The sequence below is a fragment of the Ursus arctos genome, unplaced genomic scaffold, assembly GCF_023065955.2.
Source record: "Ursus arctos isolate Adak ecotype North America unplaced genomic scaffold, UrsArc2.0 scaffold_22, whole genome shotgun sequence".
Taxonomy (NCBI): Eukaryota; Metazoa; Chordata; class Mammalia; order Carnivora; family Ursidae; genus Ursus; species Ursus arctos.
Window position 1 is genome coordinate 40,598,870 of NW_026622897.1, and position 22,819 is coordinate 40,621,688.

At 36.8% G+C, this 22,819-nt stretch overlaps 1 protein-coding gene across 4 annotated transcripts in view; it reads left to right on the plus strand.

The window, feature by feature from the left end:
• NOX4 (NADPH oxidase 4) overlaps positions 1-22,819 on the plus strand; it is a 183,579-nt gene that overhangs the window by 142,862 nt on the left and 17,898 nt on the right. For 3 of the 4 annotated variants that reach the window (XM_057316663.1, XM_057316662.1, XM_057316664.1), the window contains 3 exons: positions 12,410-12,529; positions 14,553-14,661; positions 21,517-21,585. In XM_057316663.1, coding sequence (XP_057172646.1) covers positions 12,410-12,529; positions 14,553-14,661; positions 21,517-21,585 — 298 coding nt within the window. Of the gene's footprint in view, positions 1-4,595; positions 9,176-12,409; positions 12,530-14,552; positions 14,662-21,516; positions 21,586-22,819 lie in introns of those variants that run through there. The other variant, XM_057316665.1, reaches the window with a different exon arrangement.

Below are 22,819 nucleotides of genomic sequence, written 5' to 3' on the forward strand. Positions count from 1 at the left end.
GGTTTGCTGTGCCTCTTCTGAGAGTCAGAGCAGCAGTGGCCGAAAACCAGCCTCTGTCTCAGAACAGAGGGATCGCAGTCCACTCTCCACTGAGCTCTTCTGGCCACTTTAACTCTGTTTCTGTTGGTGCTGCTAAACCCTACATTGTCCTGGGATGTGCGCCTCACACCCGGCATCCCGGCCCTCACTTCCAGGGCCGGCACGTCTCTGTCCTTTGTGTTTCTTTTCTTTTTTTTTTAAAGATTTATTTATTTATTTATTTATTAGACAGAGAGAGACAGTCAGCGAGAGAGGGAACACAAGCAGGGGGAGTAGGAGAGGAAGAAGCAGGCTCCTAGTGGGGGAGCCTAATGTGGGGCTCGATCCAGGAATGTCAGGATCACGCCCTGAGCCCGAAGGCAGACGCTTAATGAGTGAGCCACCCAGGCACCCTTCTCCTTTGTGTTTCTAACACCACCAGCCGCCAGCCACCCCCGCACGCTCTGGAGCTCCGTTTCAGTGTGGTTCTCGTGCACTCCAGAGCTCCGTTTTTCAGACTGGTTGCGTGCGTTCCCTGGCCCCCGGTCTCAGTCTGCTCTCTTGTGGGTGCCGGTCCACTAGTCCACCTGCTCCCTAGTGCAGGTGGCTGCAGCTTCCTGGCACCCGAACGTGGTGGCTCCCTCCCCCTTCCATTTATCTTCTGGTATCTGTGCGTGGCTTCACAGCTCCCCACTTTGTACCTCAATACTCAGCACTGGAGATGTTCATTTGTAGAGATCTGGATGTATCTTCCTGCATCTCAGGCTGATTCCGTGGGTGTTCAGGATGGTCTGGTACCTATCCAGCTCGACTCAGGGGACCAGCTGAAAAAGGGGACCCCTACTCCTCTGCCATCTTAACTCCGATCAAAATAGACTTTAAGGTAAAAATATTTCTAGGCATAAATGGAGTTACTAATCATTTATAAAAGGCTCATTTGATTATTTCTCTGATTGGAAAAATCAAAACAAACTACTGTTTTGGGAAGTTTTAGGTTATTTGTTTTCTAAACATAAACGGAATTCTTTCTGAGGTTCAACATAAGACACTTATTAGATGTTGGTCCCGAGCAAATGTTTAAACTGCCAGAACCTCACTTTCCTAATCAATGTAGTCAAATAATATCATTTAACTCTAATTTAATAATGATAAATAATTCATCTAAATCATTTAGCACTGTGCCATCCACATAGCCCTGTTGTTGTCCAGGGACAGGCAAGGAAAAGGCTGATAGTCATACATTGTAGTATCTTTCCATAAACAAAAAGATTAGGCCTATGAATTTATTCTGGTCAGAAAAATAATCCTTGGGCTGTCTAGTTTAATTCAAAGACAGCTATTCCCTATAGAAACCTCACTGCCCCTGAAACTTCATTAAAAGTAACATCTTTGACATCAATCCAGATAGAAGATGTGGAGGAATGTCCATTTTTGCCATATTTTGCTGACCCAGGATTGCTCTGACATCAAATCAGAAATTCATACAGTTGTGTTTTTTGATCTTTGAAACACCATAAAATAGTTCAGGATTGTTATCCACCTAATGACTATTAAGAAAAAAATATTTACTTCATTTTATCTTTGTATAATGGCATCCTCTTTCAGTGGCTACAGCTAATAATCCCAAGATCTTTTATGTCTTAGGCTAGCATATCACGTCCTTTGTTTATTCTTTAAAAATATATTTATTGAGTAAAATCTATTTTTTATAACATGACATTTTTAATTCCTAAGAAACTTACATTTATCAAAATGTAATTAAGTGGTAGTTTTATGGTGACAGAGAAGTCAGGGATGGAGAATTACAAAATTGTAATCTCAAAGCTGTTCACTCTACCTACCCCCACCCCCAACCCTTGCTGGAATCTCTGTAATAAAGTGTTTTTAAAAGTTGTGCGTGCATAGCTATAAAACCTAAATACCACTGAACAGTTCCAACATTTCAGCCCATCTAGCTTTTGCTGAGGGCAATGGCTTCCTCTTCCTCTCACTGTGGCTGTAGAGCAATGATGTGCTTCCTTTCCTGCAGGCAGTGTTAGTTCCAGATTATTCTCACATTTGACCAATGGCTATCATACGAAAGCACCACTTATTTCTTTCTGAGTGGAAAGATATTTTTAGATCTGTGACTGAGAGGCACAACCTATGAGGTTCTCTTTATCGAATGAACCCTGATCTGTCTCTCCTCACGTTTTCCTCTCCCTCATCCTCTCCCTCCTCCGTTTGGACATGTGGAACTTCAGACCTGTTGTGGCACCTCTCGTGGCCTCAGGTTCTTAATTTGTTAAATGGGGATAGTTATACTGTAACCACCTCATATAGTGTTAAGATTATGACAGACAATATGTGAAAAGCACAAAGCATTGTGTATATATAACATGGATATAAAGCACATGTAAGGAACTTCTCAAATTGTGCCTCATTTTATATGCTGCACACTGTCCCAACCACTTCCCACTTTGTAACCCCCTTGTGGGCAGATATTGCAATTAATCATCTCTTTGCTTTTTTTTTTTTTTTTTTGGCAGCATCAGATAGTAGTGGGCTTTACTTATATTAAGCCTTCCATTCTTATAAGTTAAATAAAAGGGCATTAATTCCCCACCCACTTAATCTTTAAAATAATTTTTGCAGCGTCTGTTGTAGCTAGTTATTCTTTGTGAAACTTAGTGAAGGAAGTGGTCTGGTAAAGAAGAATACTTTTTCTTTTTCTTGATTTTGTATTTCCTAACTTGTTCCCTACTCTCTAAAATCTTGGCAAATATCTTATGGAGAAAGAATTTATGGTGAAATATGTTTCAAAGTGTTGTGTGTCCCCTGCTTAGAGGTTCATAAGGCACTTTGGGCATATGGAAGGCTTCTCTAGTTTTGAATTAAGGAAATTATTTATTTATTTTTTATTTTTTAAAGAAATTTTTAGGGGTGCCTGGGTGGCTCAATTAATAAGCATCTTTTGATTTGGGTTCAGATCATGATTTCAGGGTTGTGAGATCCAGCTCCATGCTGGATTCTCTCTCTCCCTCTGCTTGCCCTCCCAAAAAAGGAATTTTTAAATAAACAAATAAAAAAACTTTCTTAACATATTTTCCAAATTAATTTGACTACAAAATACTTTTTCCTTCTTGTATTATTATTCTTTGAAATACTAGTATAATTAGTATTTATTTTCTTAAATTAATATATTGCATATCTTTCTTAAAATAATTTTTACAAATTATCAGATTATCTAAATAAGTTCTATTTTAATTTATTATGATGTCAATGTGTTTTGGGGGAAGTAATAGGAAGTACTGGGGAACAAGAGTTCGAGAACTGTTGGTTTTACGTTTATTTTTTAATATAGTTGAATTAATTTGCAGCCCATTAATTTTTCTGTTGAGAGGAAGAGATCTGATGTAACTGGCTTATGAGCTGATCGATATTACACATTGAAAAATTAAATCAACTTTGTTTTTTTTTTAAGAATATTTTTAAAATATTTTATTTATTTATTTGAGAGAGAGCGAGAGCATGAGCAGGGGGAAAGGGTAGAGAGAGAGGGAGAAACAGACTCCTTGCTGAGCAGGGAGCCCAATGTGGGACTCGATCCCACTACCCTGAGATCATGGCCTGAGCCAAAGGCAGATGCTTAACCGACTGAGCCACCCAGGCAACCTTAAATCGATTTTAAACATGTTAGTGTATCCTATTTTCAAGGGAAAACTTACTGAATTTTCAAAAAAATGTTTATATATTTTTGAAAGGTCCAGGAAAGAGCATCCCTCCTTTTCTTAGAATTCTCTTATATCCACACTCCTTCATAATGAAAATTTTTATTAGTCATCAACTGTAGTTTAAAAATATATCAGGTGATTCTCACCTCCATTATGTTGTTGCAAGACTTTGGAGAGTTGCCTTTAGTTTCTGTAATCGTCTCACAAAACAAAAACAAAACAAAACAAGACAAAATAATGATAGCAGGCATTTTGCATTCCTTTAAAGAGCAGGTACTAAGATGGGTGAAAATCACTGCTCATAAATTAAAGGCAATGGATTTTACACATTAATCACATTAAATACATGAAAAATGACTTACATAGTTCCTCTTTCTGCCTCCCTCAAAAGCCCAGGTGTTGCCAAATTACCAGTAATTTCATTCATCTTTCCTCCCAAAGAAGAAAAAATTGTTTCTCCAATTGCAAAAAGTATTTCAAACAAACAAATAAACAACAACAACAAAAAAAAACAACAGAAGATACAGGTTGGGAAGATGGTAGAGTAGGAGGACCCTAAACTTGCCTTGTCTTGTGGATACAACTAGATAACACTCATTCACATCAGTGTAAATAACCCAGAAAACAATTCTAGGATTAGCAGAATAAACTCCACAACTAAAGGTAGAGAAGAGGACACATCATGGAAGGTAGGGATAGTGAAAGCGTGTTTTGGGAGTAAAATGGTCCTGATGCTACTGACCAATGCCAGTGGTGAAACAGACAGAATAGTCTACAGGTGACCCCAGGAGATCACTCTGGGTTTCCTGGACAATGAACCAGCTGTGACCAACACTCTCCTGTCCTTATTTCTTTTAAACTCAGCTTCCCATGGCATGGGTGGCTTTTCCCCTCCCAGCAGGAGGGACTGCAACTTCACATGGACATCCAAGGAGTCCAGATACAGGCTGTGATTGTCCACAGTGGGGAAGAAGCCAGTGATGTGGAGAAGGGTGAAAAACAGACTTTCACACCAGGAAGCTCATGAACAGAGAGGACGAAACCCCATAACATTTGGTTTTGGAAGTGAGAAGGACTGAATCTCATGAGTTCTTATAACCAGTGGGACTTAAAGCCTGGAATTTTAAAAATTAGTGGGCTCAGCTCTAGGAGAGTCTGGAAAGTGTTTGGAAGCTGAGTCCCTACCCTTAAAGAGAAAGCACCACAAACAGTAGGCAGAGATACAGCATAGAAGCAGCAGTTTGAAAGTGCTGAAGGGAGAAGAAGGAGAGTGATTTACTCATCTCAGAGTATGGCCTGAAGATCAGGGATCACAGGAAGACTCCTCCAGGAACAAAGGAGCTGGCAGGTGCCACTTCCTTCTTCTGCCCTCCAACATAAACAGCAGCCACCTGTAGGAACCAGCACAGCCCTGCTACCTAACTTGCTTGCACCAAGCTCTACACCCCCGTGGTTCAGCAGATGTGCCCTTCTCAGCCACACTTGCCTCACTTCCAGCACTGCAGGTCCCTCTCCTAGATGTGCACAAACCTCCCAAACCTGCATGTTTTGCAGGACCTCATCTCACAGTGGTGGCAGGTCTCACTTCACGAGCATACCACTGCACACCTTGTTAAAACATGCCCCACCCATCTAGGGACAAAACATTGCCCAAAACAGGCAGAGAGAGCCTCGGCAGACAACTAGACTGAAGGAAAAAGAGACCAAGACTCAACAGCAGAGCACATGCAATACACATAGGAGACACTCTCTGAAGTGCCAAGTCCAGGGGAACAGGGGATGCTGCACTGGTGGGCATTACAGGATCCTTTCTTCATAATGTCATTACCATCAAGAGCAAGAGGCATAGTTGACTTTTCTAACCTATAGAAACAGACACAGAGAGTTAGACAAAATGAGAAGACAGAAATATGTCCCAAATGAAAGAACAGTACCAAACCACAACAAGAGACCTAAGGGAAGAAATGGATAAATTCCTAGAAACATATAACCTACCAAAACTAAAGCAAGAAGAAATAGAAAATTTCAACAGACTGATAACCAGCAAAGAAATTGAATCACTAATCAAAACACTCCCAGCAAACAAAAGTTCAGTACCAGATCGTTTTGTATGTGAATTCTACCAAATATTTAAAGAACAAGTAATACCTATTTCTCTCAAACTGTTTAAAAAAGTAGAAAAGGAAGGAAAACTTCCAAATTCATTCTATGAGGCCAGAATTACCTGATACCAAAACCAGACACCACAAAAAAAAGAGAACTACAGACCAATATCTCTGGTGAACATAGATGCAAAAATCCTCAATAAAATACTAGCAAACCGAATCCACCAATACATTAAAAAAAAAATCATTCACCTTGATCAAGTGGGATTTATTCCTGGGATGCAGGGGTGGTTCAATATTTGTAAATCAATCAGTGTTATACATCACATTAATAAGAGGTTAAAAACCATATGATCATTTGAATAGATGCAGAAAAATCATTTGACAAAGTACAACATCCATTCATGATAAAAACACTCAACAAAGTAGATCTAGAGGGAACATAACTCAATATAATAAAGGCCCTATGTGAAAAATCCACAGCAAACATCATACTCAATCAGGGAACTGAGAGCTTTTTCCCCTAAGGTCAGGAACAAGACAAGAATGTCCGCTCTTACCACTTGTTCAACATAGTACTGGAAGTCCCAGCCATAGCAATCAGACAACAAAAAAATAAAAGGTATTCAAAGTGATAAAGAAGATGTAAAACTTTCACTATTTGCACATGATAACTACAAACAGAAAAACCTAAAGACTGCGCCAAAAAATACTAGAACTGATAAACGAGTTCAACAAAGTCACAAGATACAAAATCAATGTACAGAAATCTTTTGTATTTCCATACACTAATAATGAAGCAGCACAAAGTGACATTAAGAAAACAATCCCATTTAGAGTTGCACCAAAAACAATAAAATATTTAGGAATAAACTTGCTGAAAACTGTAAAACATTGATGAAAGAAATTCAAGACAACACAAAGAAATGGGAAGAGATTCCATGCTCGAGGGTTGGAAGAGCAAATATTTTTAAAATGTCTATACTACCCAAAGCGACCTACACATTTAATGCAATCCCTATCAAAATACCAACAGCATTTTTCACAGAACTAGAACAAACAATCCTAAAATTTGTATGGAACCAACAAAGACCCCAAATAGCCAAAACAATCTTGGGAAAGAAAAACAAAATTGCTGGTATCAGAATTCCAGACTTTAAGTTATATTATAAGCTGTAGTAATCAAAACAGTATGATACTGACATAAAATAAACATATTGATCAATAGAACAGAATAGAAAACCCAGAAATACATCCATGATTATATGGTCAATTAATCTTTGACATGGTAGGAAAGAAGATGCAATGAGAAAAGACAGTCTCTTCAACAAATGGTGTTGGGAAAACTGGAAGCAACATGCAGAAGAATGAAACTGGACCACTTTCTTACACCCAACACAAAAATAAAGTCAAAATGGATTAAAGCCCTTAATACGAGACCTAAATACAAAAATCCTAGAAGAGAGCACAGGCAGTAATTTCTCTGACATCAGCTATAACACATTTTTCTAGGTTTGTCTCCTGAGGCAAGGGACACTAAAGCAAAATAAAGTATTGTGACTACATCAAAATAAAAAGCTTTTGCACAGTGAGGGAAACAACTAAGAACATTAAAGACAACTACGAAATGGGAGAAGATATTTGTAAATGACATATCCGATAAAGGGTTAGTATCCAAAATATATAAAAAACTGATACAACTCAACACCCCAAATCATATAATGCAATTTAAAAATGGACTGAGGACCTGAACAGACATTTTTCCAATAAAGACATACAAAAAGCCAACAGACACCTGAAAAGATGCTCAACATCACTCATCATCAAGGAAATGTAAATTAAAAGTACAATGAGATATCAACTCATACCTGTCAGAATGGCTACAATCAAAAACACAAGAAACAGGTGTTGGCTATGATGTGAAGAAAAAGGAGCTCTTATGCAGTGTTGGTGGGAATACAAACTGGTGCAGCCACTGTGGAAAACAGTATGGAGGTTCCTCAAAAGACAATTATCATATGATTTCACTTATATGTGGAACATAAGGAATAGCATGGAGGACATTAGGAGAAGGAAGGGGTGGGGAATCAGAGGGAGAGATGAACCACGAGAGACTGTGGACTCTGGGAAACAAACTGAGGGTTTCAGAGGGGAGGGGGGAGGGGGATGGATTAGCCTGGTGATGGGTATTAAGGAGGGCATGTATTGCAATGAGCACTGGGTGTTATATGCAAACAATGAATCATGGAACACTACATCAAAAACTAATGATGTACTGTATGGTGACTAACATAACATAATAAATTTTTTTAACTTAAAAATAAAACTATCCTACAATCCAGTAATTGCGTTACTGGTATTTATCCAAAGAAAACAAGAACACTAATTCAAAGGGATATATGCACCACTGTGTTTATTGCAGCATTTTTACAATAGCCAAACTACAGTAGCAGCCCAAGTGTCCATCAATAGATGAATAGAAAAAAAGTGATAAATATACACAATGGAATATTATTCAGCCATAAAAAAGAATGAAATCCTGCCATTTGCAAAGACATGGATGGAGCTAGAGAATATAAAGTCAGTCAGAGAAAGACAAATACCATATGATTTCACTTATATGTGGAATTTAAGAAACAAAACAAATAAAGGGAAAAAAAGAGAGAGAGAGACAAACCAAAACCAGACTCTAATAGGGAACAAACTGATGGTTACCATAGGGGAGGTAGGTGTGGGGATGGGTGAAATAGGTGATGGGGATTAAGAGTACACTTACCCTGATGAGTACTGAATAATATATAGAATTGTCGAATCGTTATATTGTACACTTAAAACTGATATAACCATGTATTGGCTATACTGGAATTAAAATTTAAAAACTTAAATCAATGAAAAAAAACAAAAAAAAAACAGCTGCTTCTCTAAGGTCCTTTGCACCACATTCCCATCTACTTGTCATCTCACGCTGGATCTCTCAGTTGACCTGACAGGAGGGCACTGCAGGGGCTCATTGATGCCATTAACAAAGAGCATTTCTGATATTTGTGGCCCTCCACAATTCTTAAGCAGGCTTTTTCTGTGTCACCACGTATGATTGGTCCTTTTCAAAGTGAAGGAAATCAGATTTGGCAAGGACAAGTACCTGGCCTGTGCTCTCAACCCTAGTAAATATCTAGAACCCTGAATTCTTGTCTTCTTGCCAAAAGTTATTCTGGAACACCAAACATGTAGGGAGGGTGTGCATGGGGGCCTGTTGCTTGTAAAGCAGACAAGTAGGAAAGAGGTGTGTTTCATAACTGCTTTTCTCCTTTGTTGGTCAAATAAAATGTCCTTGTGTTTATTTTTTCTTATAGGAAGCAGACACGAGTAAAGAAGTGGACAGCACCATAATTACTGAGGACAGGGGATGTACTTTTCTATCTCTAGGACTTTGCACATGGAACATAATATATGCAAATAAAGGATGTGTTAGATAATCACACAAAAGAGAAGCCCTCTCCGAGGACAGGGATGTTTGTCTCTTTTCACTGCCATCATCTCCAGAGCCTGAAAGTGCCTTTTATAGGATAGATGTTAAAAATTTTGTTAATGAACAAATGACAGGGACTGGTCCAAACAGAGCATTAGTCCTGACAAAGAAAAATTCATAAATACAATTAGCAGGAGATTGAATGCGGAAACTGAGCTGAAAATTCCCAGGCAGGGTTTGGCTGGTGTGAATATATCTTTAAGCCAAAATGCTTTGTTTATTTATACTTCCTGTTATTCCTCCTGGAAAGATTCTTCTTCCAGATGTTTTTATATCTTGCCTCTTCACTTCATTTAAGTCTCTGTTCAATTGCCCTATGCACAGAGAGTCCTTCTCAGACTATCCCTTTAAACTGCTAATGCAAAATTTCAAGCATATATAAAAGTAAACAGAATAGTATGATGAATTTTTATGTACCAGTCACCTAGCTCCAACAATGACTGTGTTTTACCTGTTTTTGAAAGCACTTATCACTGTATGACATTATATATCTTTTTATATCCTTCTTTATGGGCTAGCTCCTCTTCCACTAGAATCAAAGAAAGAAGAGGCCAGGGACTTTTTCTATCTTGTTCATTTCTGTTTCCCTGACACTTTGCACACTGTCTAGCACATTGCAGGTGCATAAAAGCATTTGCTCAATGAGTGAATGACTAACTAAGAGAAGATTACACTGGGTGTAGTAGATTCTAAAATAGTTGCGGAGATTTGCAATGATCTGTTTTTACAGTTGGCAGTATTTATTTTTAAGCCCAACTTTCTTACTTAAAGTTTATATTCTAGATTTGCTTACATGGTGAGAAGTGGTAGAATCAATTCACATATGTTGTTTTTGAGCCACTGATATTTTGAGATTTCTATCAAGAATCTAAGGTACTGATCATTAATTTTCAAGTATCTTCTGGTAGCTTTGTTTTCAGGTTGTTCTTTTTCTGTTCAGTGAAAATATCTTTATGAAAGCATTGTACATCAGACAAGTATAAACAATCGTATCCTAAATTCTGCTCCTTAAATACATGTTAAAAGCATCTGCCAATTTTATCACTGATGTTTTTAAATATCTTATCTTTAAAAAGATCAAAGTATTGTAGTCATTCTTTTCCAACCCATGTAATGTGATTTTCGTATGAAGATGCAAAAACTTCAGCAAGGTCATTTTTGATATTCTGGTGTTAATTTTATCTTTGAGCCCAAAATAATATCACAGAAATCATTGGTACACAGTGCATGTTTGTTGAGTGACTAATCTGTAAAATTTGAAGGAGATGGATGTAATAAGAATCAGGCATATTGTGTGTATGTGATCTATCAGTATTTTCTGAATTTCTGCTATGCTTAGAACACTATCTTAAGCAATCAAACTTTAGTTATTGTTCCTTGAGGTACAGTAAGTAGCTTTTTTATAGACTATGGTATTTTTTAAAATCAGCACTCTTGCAAATTCCTTTGAGGATTTAAATATAAACTGTACATGTGGTAGTCATGCTTGTCTGAATTCTGCTGCAGTAACTAGTGAAACTTGAAATATCTTGAAAATGTGATTAGACACAAAATACATTTCTTTCTTACTCATGAAGTGACTTCTGTGGGTCCAATGGATCCAGAACAGCTCAGGGATTCAGTTGGCTTTTGTCTTCTGGTTCAACACATGGCTTTTAGTTTTCATGGAAGGAACAGAGCTTTTCCCTGCCTTATTCCAGAAGTAGCAAGTCTCACAGCCCAGTGGTCAGAATTAGATGTATGGCTCAATATAATCACAAAAATTCCAAGGAGTATTGTCTATAAGTACCCAGGAGGAATGGAAACCAAATATTGGCAGTGACTAATGGGATACAACTTAGACTGCATGCCATGGAGCTCAGAGGTCAAAAGACTGTTCATTCATTCATTCATTTAACATTTAACCAGTAAGACCACAGATGCTTAAAAGTAAGTGATCTACTGTTGCAGTTGCTCCTCACAGTGAAAGACACGTATATCATAAGGCTGATGACATAAATGTACTTTTGGGGACAGTTGCTATGTTTTAGAAAAGTTACTTTTTTATGTGCTAGGAAAAAAGTGCATTAAAATGGCAATACCTTTAAGATATCTTTCACACTAAAGATACCTGGAGCTAGGTAGTTTAGAGAGGCTATCTTAATCTAAAGCCATCAAAGGTAAGTATGAAGTCCATCAGGTCAACATTTTAGGTACCAGAAAGAAGGAAACAAAGGGAGGGATATAGAGGTGCAACTTTCAGCTGACACAGTATTCTGCAGAGAGCCTTCTAGTTTTTCCAATAGCACTGCCATTTATGTGACATTAACCAGTACAGAGTCACACAGTCCAAATAAATGCAGTGGAGTTTGGGCGATGTAGTGTTTTTGCTGGGTACTTTGCTTACCTTAATAAATTAGTGTTTTGTTATTAGGAGAGAAGAGAGGGAAAATATCAAGTGAACAATTGGCAAGTTCTGTTGTAGTTAAGGATTTCACACACACATACACACTTGAAAATACAATCTCAAGTAAGCAGAGATTCTTTTGAGATTGTTCTCCAGTTGTTTCTATACAAATAAACTTCACTAGGGCAAGAGGGAAACAGTTTCTTTTTTTTTTTTTCTCTCATTACTTTTCTGTTCACAGAGTAAATGATTCAGTAAATATTTCTGTTACTGAGTTTGCCATTAAAGAGAACCTTATTTATTGACTTTAGACCCAGTAAAGCAATTGATATTTTGATTTAGTCAAATACAATAATAAAATATGATCAGAGCTTTAACTTGTCCTTAGCTATCTGTCATGGTCCTATATACCCTTCTCTATACTTTTAATTAATGTTTCCCTCAAAAAGGGAAGGCTTAGAAACAGATGTACCTGTTTTAATGTTGAGACTTCATACACAACACTTCTTGTTCCTTTAGGTTTCTCAGTATGAGAACAATGAAATAAGGCCTGAGCCATACAAAGCCTGGGAATTGGATTCAACATGTTTGCTACCAATTACAGAGAATTAATTTAACTTATTTTCATTTTCCCCACCTTTGTCTGCCTTCTCCACAGGCTATACATTGATGGTCCATTTGGAAGTCCATTTGAAGAATCATTGAACTATGAGGTTAGCCTCTGTGTGGCTGGAGGCATTGGAGTAACTCCATTTGCATCAATACTCAACACTCTGCTGTATGTTATTTTGGTCGGTTTTATTAGTTCAAATAGAGAACTATCAATATTTCAAACATCTCTCTTTTAGTATGAGGTAATTCCTCATAGAATTCATCTACAGTAATCCCCCTTTTATGTACAGGGAATATGTTCCAAGATTCCCAGTGAATGCCTTAAAGTGCAGATAGTATTGAACCCTACATATGTTATGTTTTTTCCTATACATACATGCCTGTGATAAAATTTAATAAGTTAGGCACAGGAAGAGATTAACAACAATAATTAATATTAAAATAGAACAGTTATAACACTATACTGTGATGAAAGTTATGTGAGTGTGGTGTCTCTTTCTCCCCCTGACAATATCTTATTGTACTGGATTCACCCTTCTTGTGATGAGATGAGATGGTAAAATGCCTATGTGATAAGATGAAGTGAGGTGAATGTTGTAAGCATTATGCTGCTGTTGACCTTCTGACAATACGTCAGATGGAGAATCATCTGCCTCCCAGCCGTGGATTACCGCGGGTAACTAAAACCACAGAAAATGAAACCACTGATAAGTAGGGACTACTGTACTTGTTCATGGAACTCCATTTACTGATTGATGAGATAATAATTCAATGATTCTCAGTATGTGGTCCATGGCTTTCGGCATGCTGTCCTGTAAAGTATCACAGACAGGCGTTCCTCTGTCCTTTTAAAGCCATTCCACCAGCCTTCATTTCTGTACTTCCTCCTAAATGGTAATTGGCAATCCTCATCCTTCCTGTCAGCAAATACCGTTGAGCACCTGTGTGCCAATCCATCCTATAGGGACTGGTAAATACAGCAATGAATGAAACAGAGACCCTGTCTTTAAAAAGCTTATATTCAAATGGAGCAGGTAAAAAATAAACCAGTGAGAAATTCATAAACAACATTATTTCAGAAAATATTAGAACTCTGATAAAAAGAAGAGAGATTAATGGGATATGGAAATAAAGGGCTGGGATCATTATAGATGTATGGTCAGGAAAAGCTTTGCTGGGAGATGACAAATGAGCACATGATTCCTTGGTCTGTTACTCAGCAAATTTCTAACAGACTGAAGAATAGAAATTTCAAATGTAAGATTGCTTATGTAGGAAATACTTTTTTAGTTATTTTTGTTCTAGGATGATAAGCAAAAATTAATGGATTAGTGTTGTCGTGAAAACACAAACAAAATAACAGTAGGAAATTATTCTCAAATCTATTCCATTCACTTTTCAAGTAGACACAATTTGCATTAAGAGTCTTTTATGGAGTACTAAAGAAGGAAATAATAAAGTTGAAATGATGTGTTTGAATGGTATTTTATTTCATTTTAAATACTTGTTACAAATTTGGGACTTTTGGGAGGTTCTTAGAAAAACAACCATATTCCAAGCCAGAAATCATTTGTTTCTGAAAACATACTGCAAGTTATTTGGATACTTAAAGTTAAGAAAAGGAGAAAATATTTTCTTAACCTCAAGCCGACTTCATAATTATAAATAGGAATCCAGACTTGGAATTATGAGGCCCTGGAATGCATTACATAGTAGGTGACTGTTACATCTCTTTCTTTAATGATTTTTAAAAGGGGATAAACAACCAGCTTTCTGGAATGGTTTTGGCTCATCTTGCCTGGAGGCCAGGACATGGCTAATGACCACTGGAGCCCTGTTGAGTGATAGAATTCACCGAAAATAGAGAACTTTTTTCTGAGACACAGGGCTCATATTCTCATCCAGGAGTTTAGTTTATTGCCTTCAGCTGAAAATGGACATAAAATATTCACAAATATAAACACTTAAGCTCGTGGAGTATATCATGCCTCTGAGTCCGTATATTACATTTTAAATTCATTTGGGAGTTGTGATAAGTGCAATGACAAATGATAAAAAAATGATAAAATGATACATGTAAATGGCTGGTTTTTCATTAGTAAATGAAAAGCAAATTTTCAATGATACAGGGATTCTTTTTTTTTTTTTTTTGCCATCCTAATCACCATCATGTTCTTTTAATTTTAAAGGGATGACTGGAAACCATACAAGCTTAGAAGACTGTATTTTATTTGGGTGTGCAGAGACATCCAATCCTTCCGTTGGTTTGCAGACTTACTCTGTGTGTTACATAACAAGGTAAAATTAGGTTTGTTTTTACTTTTGCAATGTTTTTAAATTTCTACTTAGTTTTTTTCAAATTACAAAAGCAATAAATTCTCACTAGAGAATAAACCAGAAATGATGCAGATAAGTTGAAAGAAGGAAAAAAAAATCTCTTAAACATCAAAGAAGTAATGTATTAATAATTTAGTACACATATTTTCAGATCTCGATAACTGAGAGTATGTGTTTATATCTATGACATGTTTAAAAATGCTACTATTTGTGTTTTAACATAGGAATGTAGGCATATGGCAGATGATGTATGCATGTGGGGTGGTGAGGAAAGACAGGGCAACATCAGCAGATGGTTGCTACTGCACTTTTCATCCTTTGTTCTGTTAGCTCTAATCTCTTGTTTCCACCTTTAATATTCCAAATGGACCATCACCAGACTTTTGGCACACTAGGCAGAATTTCAAAAATTCCAAATTCTAAGTTTTCATTCTTATAGAGATAAAAAATAGGCCCTCTTCATCTATTCTACACATAAACTTGTATTTATGTATTAGTATACATATCGTTATTTTTTCAAATTATACAAATAATACACATGCATTTTTACGGCAATTTTTTCCTTTTCCTTTTTTTTAAAGATTTTATTTATTTATTCATGAGAGACAGGGGTGGGGCAGAGCAGGGGGCCTGTTGCGGGACTCAATCCCAGGACCCTAGGATCCCGACCTGAGCTGAAGGCAGATGCTTAACTGACTGAGCCACCCAGGCACCCCCTTCTTTCTTTTTATTTGTAGCATAGTTGACATATAGTAGTATGTTAGTTTCAGGTGTACAACATAGTGAATCCACAATTACACATTGCAAACTGCTCACCATGATATATGTAATGATAATCTGTCACCATATAAAGTTATTATAATATTATTGACTATATCCCCTATGCTGTAATTTTCATCCTTGTGTCTTATTTATTTTATAACTGGAAGTTTATACTTCTCAGTCCCTTTCACCTATTTGACCCATTCCCCCACCCCCCTTTCCTTTGGCTACCACAGTTTGTGTTTATGAGCCTGTTTCTGTACGTTTGTTTTGTTTTTTAGACTCCACATATAAGTGAAATCATATGGTATTTGTCTTTCTCTGATTTATTTCACTTAGCATAATACCCTCTAGATCAATCCATATTGTTGCAAATGACAAAATTTATTTCTTTTACATATATATATATATATATGTATACACATACACATATACATATACATATATATATATATATATATATATATATATATATATATATATTCTTTATTCATTCATATGTCAGTAAACACTTAGGTTGCTTCCTTATCTTGACTGTTGTAGATGCTGCTGCTATAAACGTAAGGGTGCATATATCTTTTCAAATTAGTGTTTTCATTTTCTTTGAGTCAATATTCAGTAGTGGAATTACTGGATCATATGGCATTTCCATTTTTAATTTTTTGAGGCACCTCTATACTGTTTTCCACAGTTCTTGTGTTTCCACCAACAGTACATGTGGACTCTCTTTTCTCCACACCCACACCAACACTTACAATTTCTTTTTGATACTAGCCATTTTGACAGGTGTGAAGTGATATCTCATTGTGATGTTGATTTGCATTTACACAATGATTAGTGATATTGAGCATTTTTTCATGTGTCTCTTGGCCATCTGTATGCCTTCTTTGGAAAACTATCAAATAATTCAGATAAACCAAATCCTCCCTTACTACTTTCCTCACCCAATCTGTGTAACCAGAGGCATGAGTGTTCTATAGTTCTTCCATACTATTCATATTGTTCTATGAATTATTTTAAACTTATTTCTATGTCTTGAACATTTTTAATAATAGTACATATATAGTTACCTCATTCTTTTTACTGCTATAGAATATTTTGTAGAATGGATGTACTTAATACTTTATTTAACCATCCCTTAATGATGGATATTTACTCTTTTATTACAAAGAACACAGCGATGATGGAGGCCCCTGGGTGGCTCAATCGGTTAAGTGTCCAATTCTTGATTTTAGCTCAGGTCATGATCTCAGGGTCCTGGGATCGAACCCCACATCAGGGTCCACGCTGAGCATGGAGTCTTCTGAGATTGTGCTCATGCACTCTCTAAATAAATGAATAGATAAATAAATAAACAACAAATAAATAAATCAATAAGTCTTTAAAAAAAGAACACTGCAATGAATATCATACATTTTTTTAAAAGATTTTATTTATTTATTTGACAGAGATAGAGACAGCCAGCGAGAGAGGGAACACAAGCAGGGGGAGTGGGAGAGGAAGAAGCAGGCTTCTAGCGGAGGAGCCTGATGTGGGGCTCGATCCCATAACGCCAGGATCATGCCCTGAGCCGAAGGCAGACACTTAACAACTGCGCCACCGAGGTGCCCCATACATGTTTTTTTATTCAGATATTCATTTATTCAGTCTGTCATTCTGTCACTCATCAAATATTCACTCATTGCCTACTATGAATCACAAACTGTTCTAAGACCTGGAGCTACGTTGAAGAACAAAATAAAAAGCAGTTTTTTGATCTCATGTGATTTACATCCTAAGTAGGGAAGACAGGGGTGCCTGAGGGGCTCAGTTGGTTAAGTGTCTGCCTTCCGCTCAGGTTGTGATCACTGGGTCCTGGGATCGAGCCCCGCATTGGGCTCCCTGCTCAGCGGAGAGCCTGCTTCTCCCTCTCTCTCTGCTTGCTGCTCCCCCTCCTTGTGCTCTCTCTCTCTCTCTGAAAGAATAAATAAAACCTTTAAAAAATTTACATTTCCACCAAAGAGTATGAGACAATTATTTTAAAATTTTATATTACCAATCTTTTAAATTTCTCTCAATCTTTTAAACAGTGAGATCTCATTCTATTTTCTCCTAAATGCTAGTGAGATTGAACCTCTCCTCCTGTGATTATTGACCAGTTGTATTTCTTCTGGGATTTCCTAATTCTACCTTTGTTTTTCTAATTTTTAATCTTTCTTGAACTGATATATAGAAACTGTACCGTTTTTTAAATAAAAGGATCCAAGATGTGGACAGGCACATTTGAATAACAGATGCTTTATAAAGCAAGGAGTGGGGAAGTAAAGGAATAAAGGAAAGAAGACCCTCAAAGGAATTGAATCTTAAGATTTATGTTTTCTTTCCATTTCAAGTTTTTTGATGGATGTGCTTTACCCTTAGGATTCCATGGAGTAAATAATAGAAAAGTTTAAAACCAGTATAAACAATACGGTGATGATTATCTTCTACACACACCTCTGCATCTATGTTTTGGTTTTTCCCATCAGCAGGATGAACTGTCCTTCAGTTGTATCTCTGAGGATGATGTGTTTGCAACTGTGTTACCAAATTCAGTGAGTGTGTGTGTGTGTGTGTGTGAAAGAGAGAGAGAGAGAGGGAGAAATCAATAGCAATAAAGCATAAGGACTTTACATACAGTCGTGTAAAAGTAGCTGAAAGTGTTTTTGAAAACCAGATGAAAATATAGTCTTTCAATCTTGTTCCAGCTGTGAGTTCTTTCATATCATCCTAGAATGCGTAGGACAAAGCTATCGTAGTTGCCCTAGTCACTCTGTCTGGTGTCAGACTATCTGCAATGATGATAAAAGAGGACCTTAGGTGGATCTTGCTTGGCCAGATTGTCCAACCTGCTGATGGAAGCGTGCAGGGCCGGGAGTCAGATGATCTGGTATGAGCTCTGCCAATATCTAACGACATGACTTGCTTCAAGTCACCTCACCTCTGTGAGTCATGTTGGTAAAATCAAAATGAAGATATCAGGGCTCCATCAGGCATTTGAAGTCTGTCATTTACAATGGAACAGTGATTCTACCTCAAATGAACTGCAAGTCCTTGGGTTAATCACTTAACCTCTATAAACCTGATTTATACTTTCAATTTGTAAAGGAGGCTAACAGCTCTTGAAACCTGATGTGAGACTTAGCTTTAACATATCTAAAGTATCTATCATTTTGAAGGCATTTAATAAATGATTGCTATGATTCCTATTAGTGATCTGTAAAATTCCTTCCAGGACTCACATCCTGTTATTTTTTATTTGTGAGAAAAATAAGGAAGAGTACAGGCAGGAGAAATAAAAGTGAAAAACATAATATTTGTGCCTGATCCGACAATCCTAATCTATTTGTTAGATTGTGTTGATCCACATGTCTATTTTTTCACTGTTCCTTTATTTGGAGAACGTGCCTTTAGTAGATATTATTGTCTTCAGTGATGGGTAAGTTAAAGGGGAGACATTGAAATCCTTAAAACACTATCCAAATTTGCATAGTTCTTGCTTGGGGCTGTGGGCACCAAACCCAGTTATCGATGCAGAAGTCATAGGACTGATCTCAGAACAGCACCCTGATAGACATTTAAAACAAGAATCAACACAGGCCATGTGTTTTGTGAGGTGCTATTCTTTGCTGGCATCTGGAAGTTTCTATTTCTTCACAATTAAAGTTCATAAACCCTGATTCGATTCAGAAAGTGCCTAAAAGTGAATTTAGTATTTGGATATAACTTCAGGCAGCTATTTGATGAGATATAATTAATGATTATATTTTAAGAATATTATGGGAGATGAGAATCATCACATCACTCTTAAAGTAAAATATGTTTTTATTGGAATTTTATATTCAGAGTTTCCACCTGTCAGAAAATGTATCATTTTAGATCTGAAAAGAGACATGGGGGATGATGACATTCAACCTTATCTATCACTGTCCAGATGAAAAAACGGAGGCCTGGATGAGTCAGTAATTCCTTAGAAATCTCAGGGCCAGATAGTGGTGGCGATAGACACAAGTCAGTTACCTGCCAGGTGCTCCTACCATTCATTGTAAGAGTTCCCTAGAGGGCTGATGAAACCCTCCTTAATCACCCCCAGTTCGCAATGTGACTTTATTTGCATTCCTGAAACTTCTACTTTGAGTCCCAATACATTATATCTAAATTTTTATTTTATTTTACTTTTATTTATTTATTTAATTTTCAGTTTTTATTTAACTTCTAGTTAGTTAACATATGACATAATATTAGGTTCTGGTGTACAATTTAGTGACTCAACACTTCCATACATCACCCAGTGCTCATCACAAATGCCCTCCTTCATCCCCAACACTTATTTCACCCACCCCCTCACCCACCTCCCCTCTGGTAACCCTCAGCATATTCCCTGCAGCTGAGAGTCTTAGTTGGTCTCCCGTTCTCTTTTTTCCCCTTTGCTCATTTGTTTTGTTTCTTAAATTCCACATATGAGTAAAAACATTTGGTATTTGTCTTTCCCTGACTGACTTACTTCACTTAGCATAATACACTGGTTCCATCCACATCATTGCAAATGGCAAGATCTCATTCCTTTTGATGGCTGAGTAATATTCTTGTGTGTGTGTGTGTGTGTGTGTGTGTATGTAATGTATGTATAACGTGTACATATTTATGTATGTGTATATATATGTGTATGTGTGTATTTATTCATTTTATATATATATATATGTATATATATATATATATATCACATTTTATCTATTCATCAGTCAATGGACACTTGGACCATTTCCATAATTTGGCTACTGTAGATAATGCTGCTCTAAACATCATTATACTATATAGAAACAGTACTTTAAATCAGTTGATCCTCTTGCAGCAATGAAGTCCAGCAAAACCTTACCATCTCAAGCAAACCCACTATGCTGATTTACACTCAAGAAATGGTTTGGCTTTTGAAGACATGCTGGTCCTGTCACCTCAGACACTCAGATCCACACCTGTTCTTCAAGGAGCTCACCATGCTCTTGTATTCCTTTCCTTCTCTTCTTCCACTTTTGATGCCTGGTCCTTATCTTTCAGCTTCTCCCTATTTCAGAGTGGTGAAAGGCGGCCCTAAGAAGAATACTTTTAAGAATAAAAAATTATTTAAAAATTATTTTAAAATTTTTAAATATTTCAAATCATATTTAGAAATATTTTAAAGATATTTTTAAAAATCTTAAATATGTTTTTGTTTGAGTTTTTATTTAAATTCCAGATAGTTAACATACAGTGTAATGTTAGTTTCAGGTACAAAAATATTTTTAGAAGAATAGATTTCAGGAGTCAGGAGTCAGTGAGAGTCAGGTCAGTTATTAGTAGGTTCATTTTTGAATGAAAAGGAAAAAGGAAGCATACAGGGACAACAACAACCTTTTTACCCTCTTTAATTTTCCTTCAGATGATATTTTTCTTATCTGCTTCTCAAAGAATTGAAATGTTTGAGATTTTTCCAGACTATTTTTCCTTTGGCAGGTATATTTCCTGCCTCATACAGTTTTGTACAAGGAAAACCAGTGCTGAGTAGGCGGAAGGCAGGAACAGGAACAGAGCTTTTTGTTTTTGTCTTGTTTGTTTTGTTTTGTTTGATTCCTAGCATGCATATTATATATCACTATTTGTGTGTTGTTGTTTTTTAAGAAAGTCATGTTCTTTATGAGTGAACTCTTGGCTATGATTTAGGGACTCAGGAATAAAATAAGAGATATGTGGAAGGATTGAGGGGAATATCAGTGTGGCATTTAGCACACTTGATTCTGTATCTGTAAAGGTAACAGAATGATTCACTTATGCTACCACCATCTACCATTCCCTTATCACTACTATTACTGCTGTTTACACTTATTGTGCCAGGAGGCACAGGTTATTAATGTTAGAATCTGGCATGTGTATTGCTTATAAATGTTGGTTAGACATTAGACAAAATACATCTTAAATTGTGGAATCACATATGGTAGCAGAGGAGAAAGTCTGAGTCTACAGAGAGAATTCTCATGTCTATTTATTTTTATGTCCTCTCAGTTTTGGCAAGAGAACAGACCTGACTATGTCAACATCCAGCTGTACCTCAGTCAAACAGATGGGATACAGGTACGTGGTTGGATGTTTTTATAAATTAAACAAGCCTCTTGATAATAGAAGATTTACTGTGGTAGCTGTGCTGGAAGAAAAATTCTGCAGGTGGTTTGAAGAAAAGTTTCCCAGAGGAAGGCCTCTTTTGCAGTGTGTCCAGAAAACCCATGGCTTGTCCTGGAAGCCAACTGTGCTATGCCTTTCATTTGTCCTCCTCACAGGGAGCTGGAACAGACCTTTGAATTCATCTCTTTCCTTTTCACTGTCGTCTCAAATTCCTTACCTCTAGAGAACGGACCAGAAGCAAACAGTTTCATGATTGTGTTCATCAAGGGAGTTTTTATGTGGCAAGACAAGATAAGGTCATACATAGTTAAGCTTATTTCTCTTCATGGGAAACTAAAAATGTAGTAATAGCCATCACACATTATTTATTTGCTGTGTTAGACACTGTGCTAAGCATTTCATATTCATTATCTTGTGTAATTCCAGCAGATCCAAGAGGTAGATGATAGTGCTATCCCTATGTTATAGAGGAGGAAACTGATGTTTACAGATGACACCAAAGTACTACGTGGGTGTGTAAATCTGGGCATGAATGCTTTCACGAGTTCTATTTTAGTATTTTCTATTATACTTTTTCTATAATACTTTGGATACAAAAGAGGAATGCTTGTCAGTTACTTCAAAACTAATCTAACCCTATTTTTTCTAGTCAGATTTCTACCCCACTTGGTATGTAAAAAAAAAATTTTCATTTTACTATTCTCATGAAGCAAGTCAGTATCATTATTCCTCACGGTATGGCTGTAATGAAGGTATGGACCGAACGTTACATTGGTTCTCAGTTTGTCTGCCTGCGACTCAGACACTTTCTCCTCTCTTCTCACTTCATTCTGACCCTTCCTTGCCAATCCAGATCTAATCTTCTGTTCATTGCAAACACCAGCCCATTAGAAGTTATTTGTTGATAGACCCAAGATTTGGAGCCATTCTGTCTTAGGCTGTCTTGCCTAGGATCATTTCCCCAAATTTATGATGACAATTTGTAGTATTTTACTCATATAATGAGCCAAATACGATGACTGTATTCGCAGTGTAAAAACACTTCAGTAAAGTTTATGTGCTGCACCCGTTTTGAGAGTAGGCAATTAAAATGCATTCTTTAACATTGTGGTTGTTAAAAACGAAGCAACGAACTGAAGTCTAGGAAAATCATCCATTTATAATAATGGCATTGAAGAAGATAATG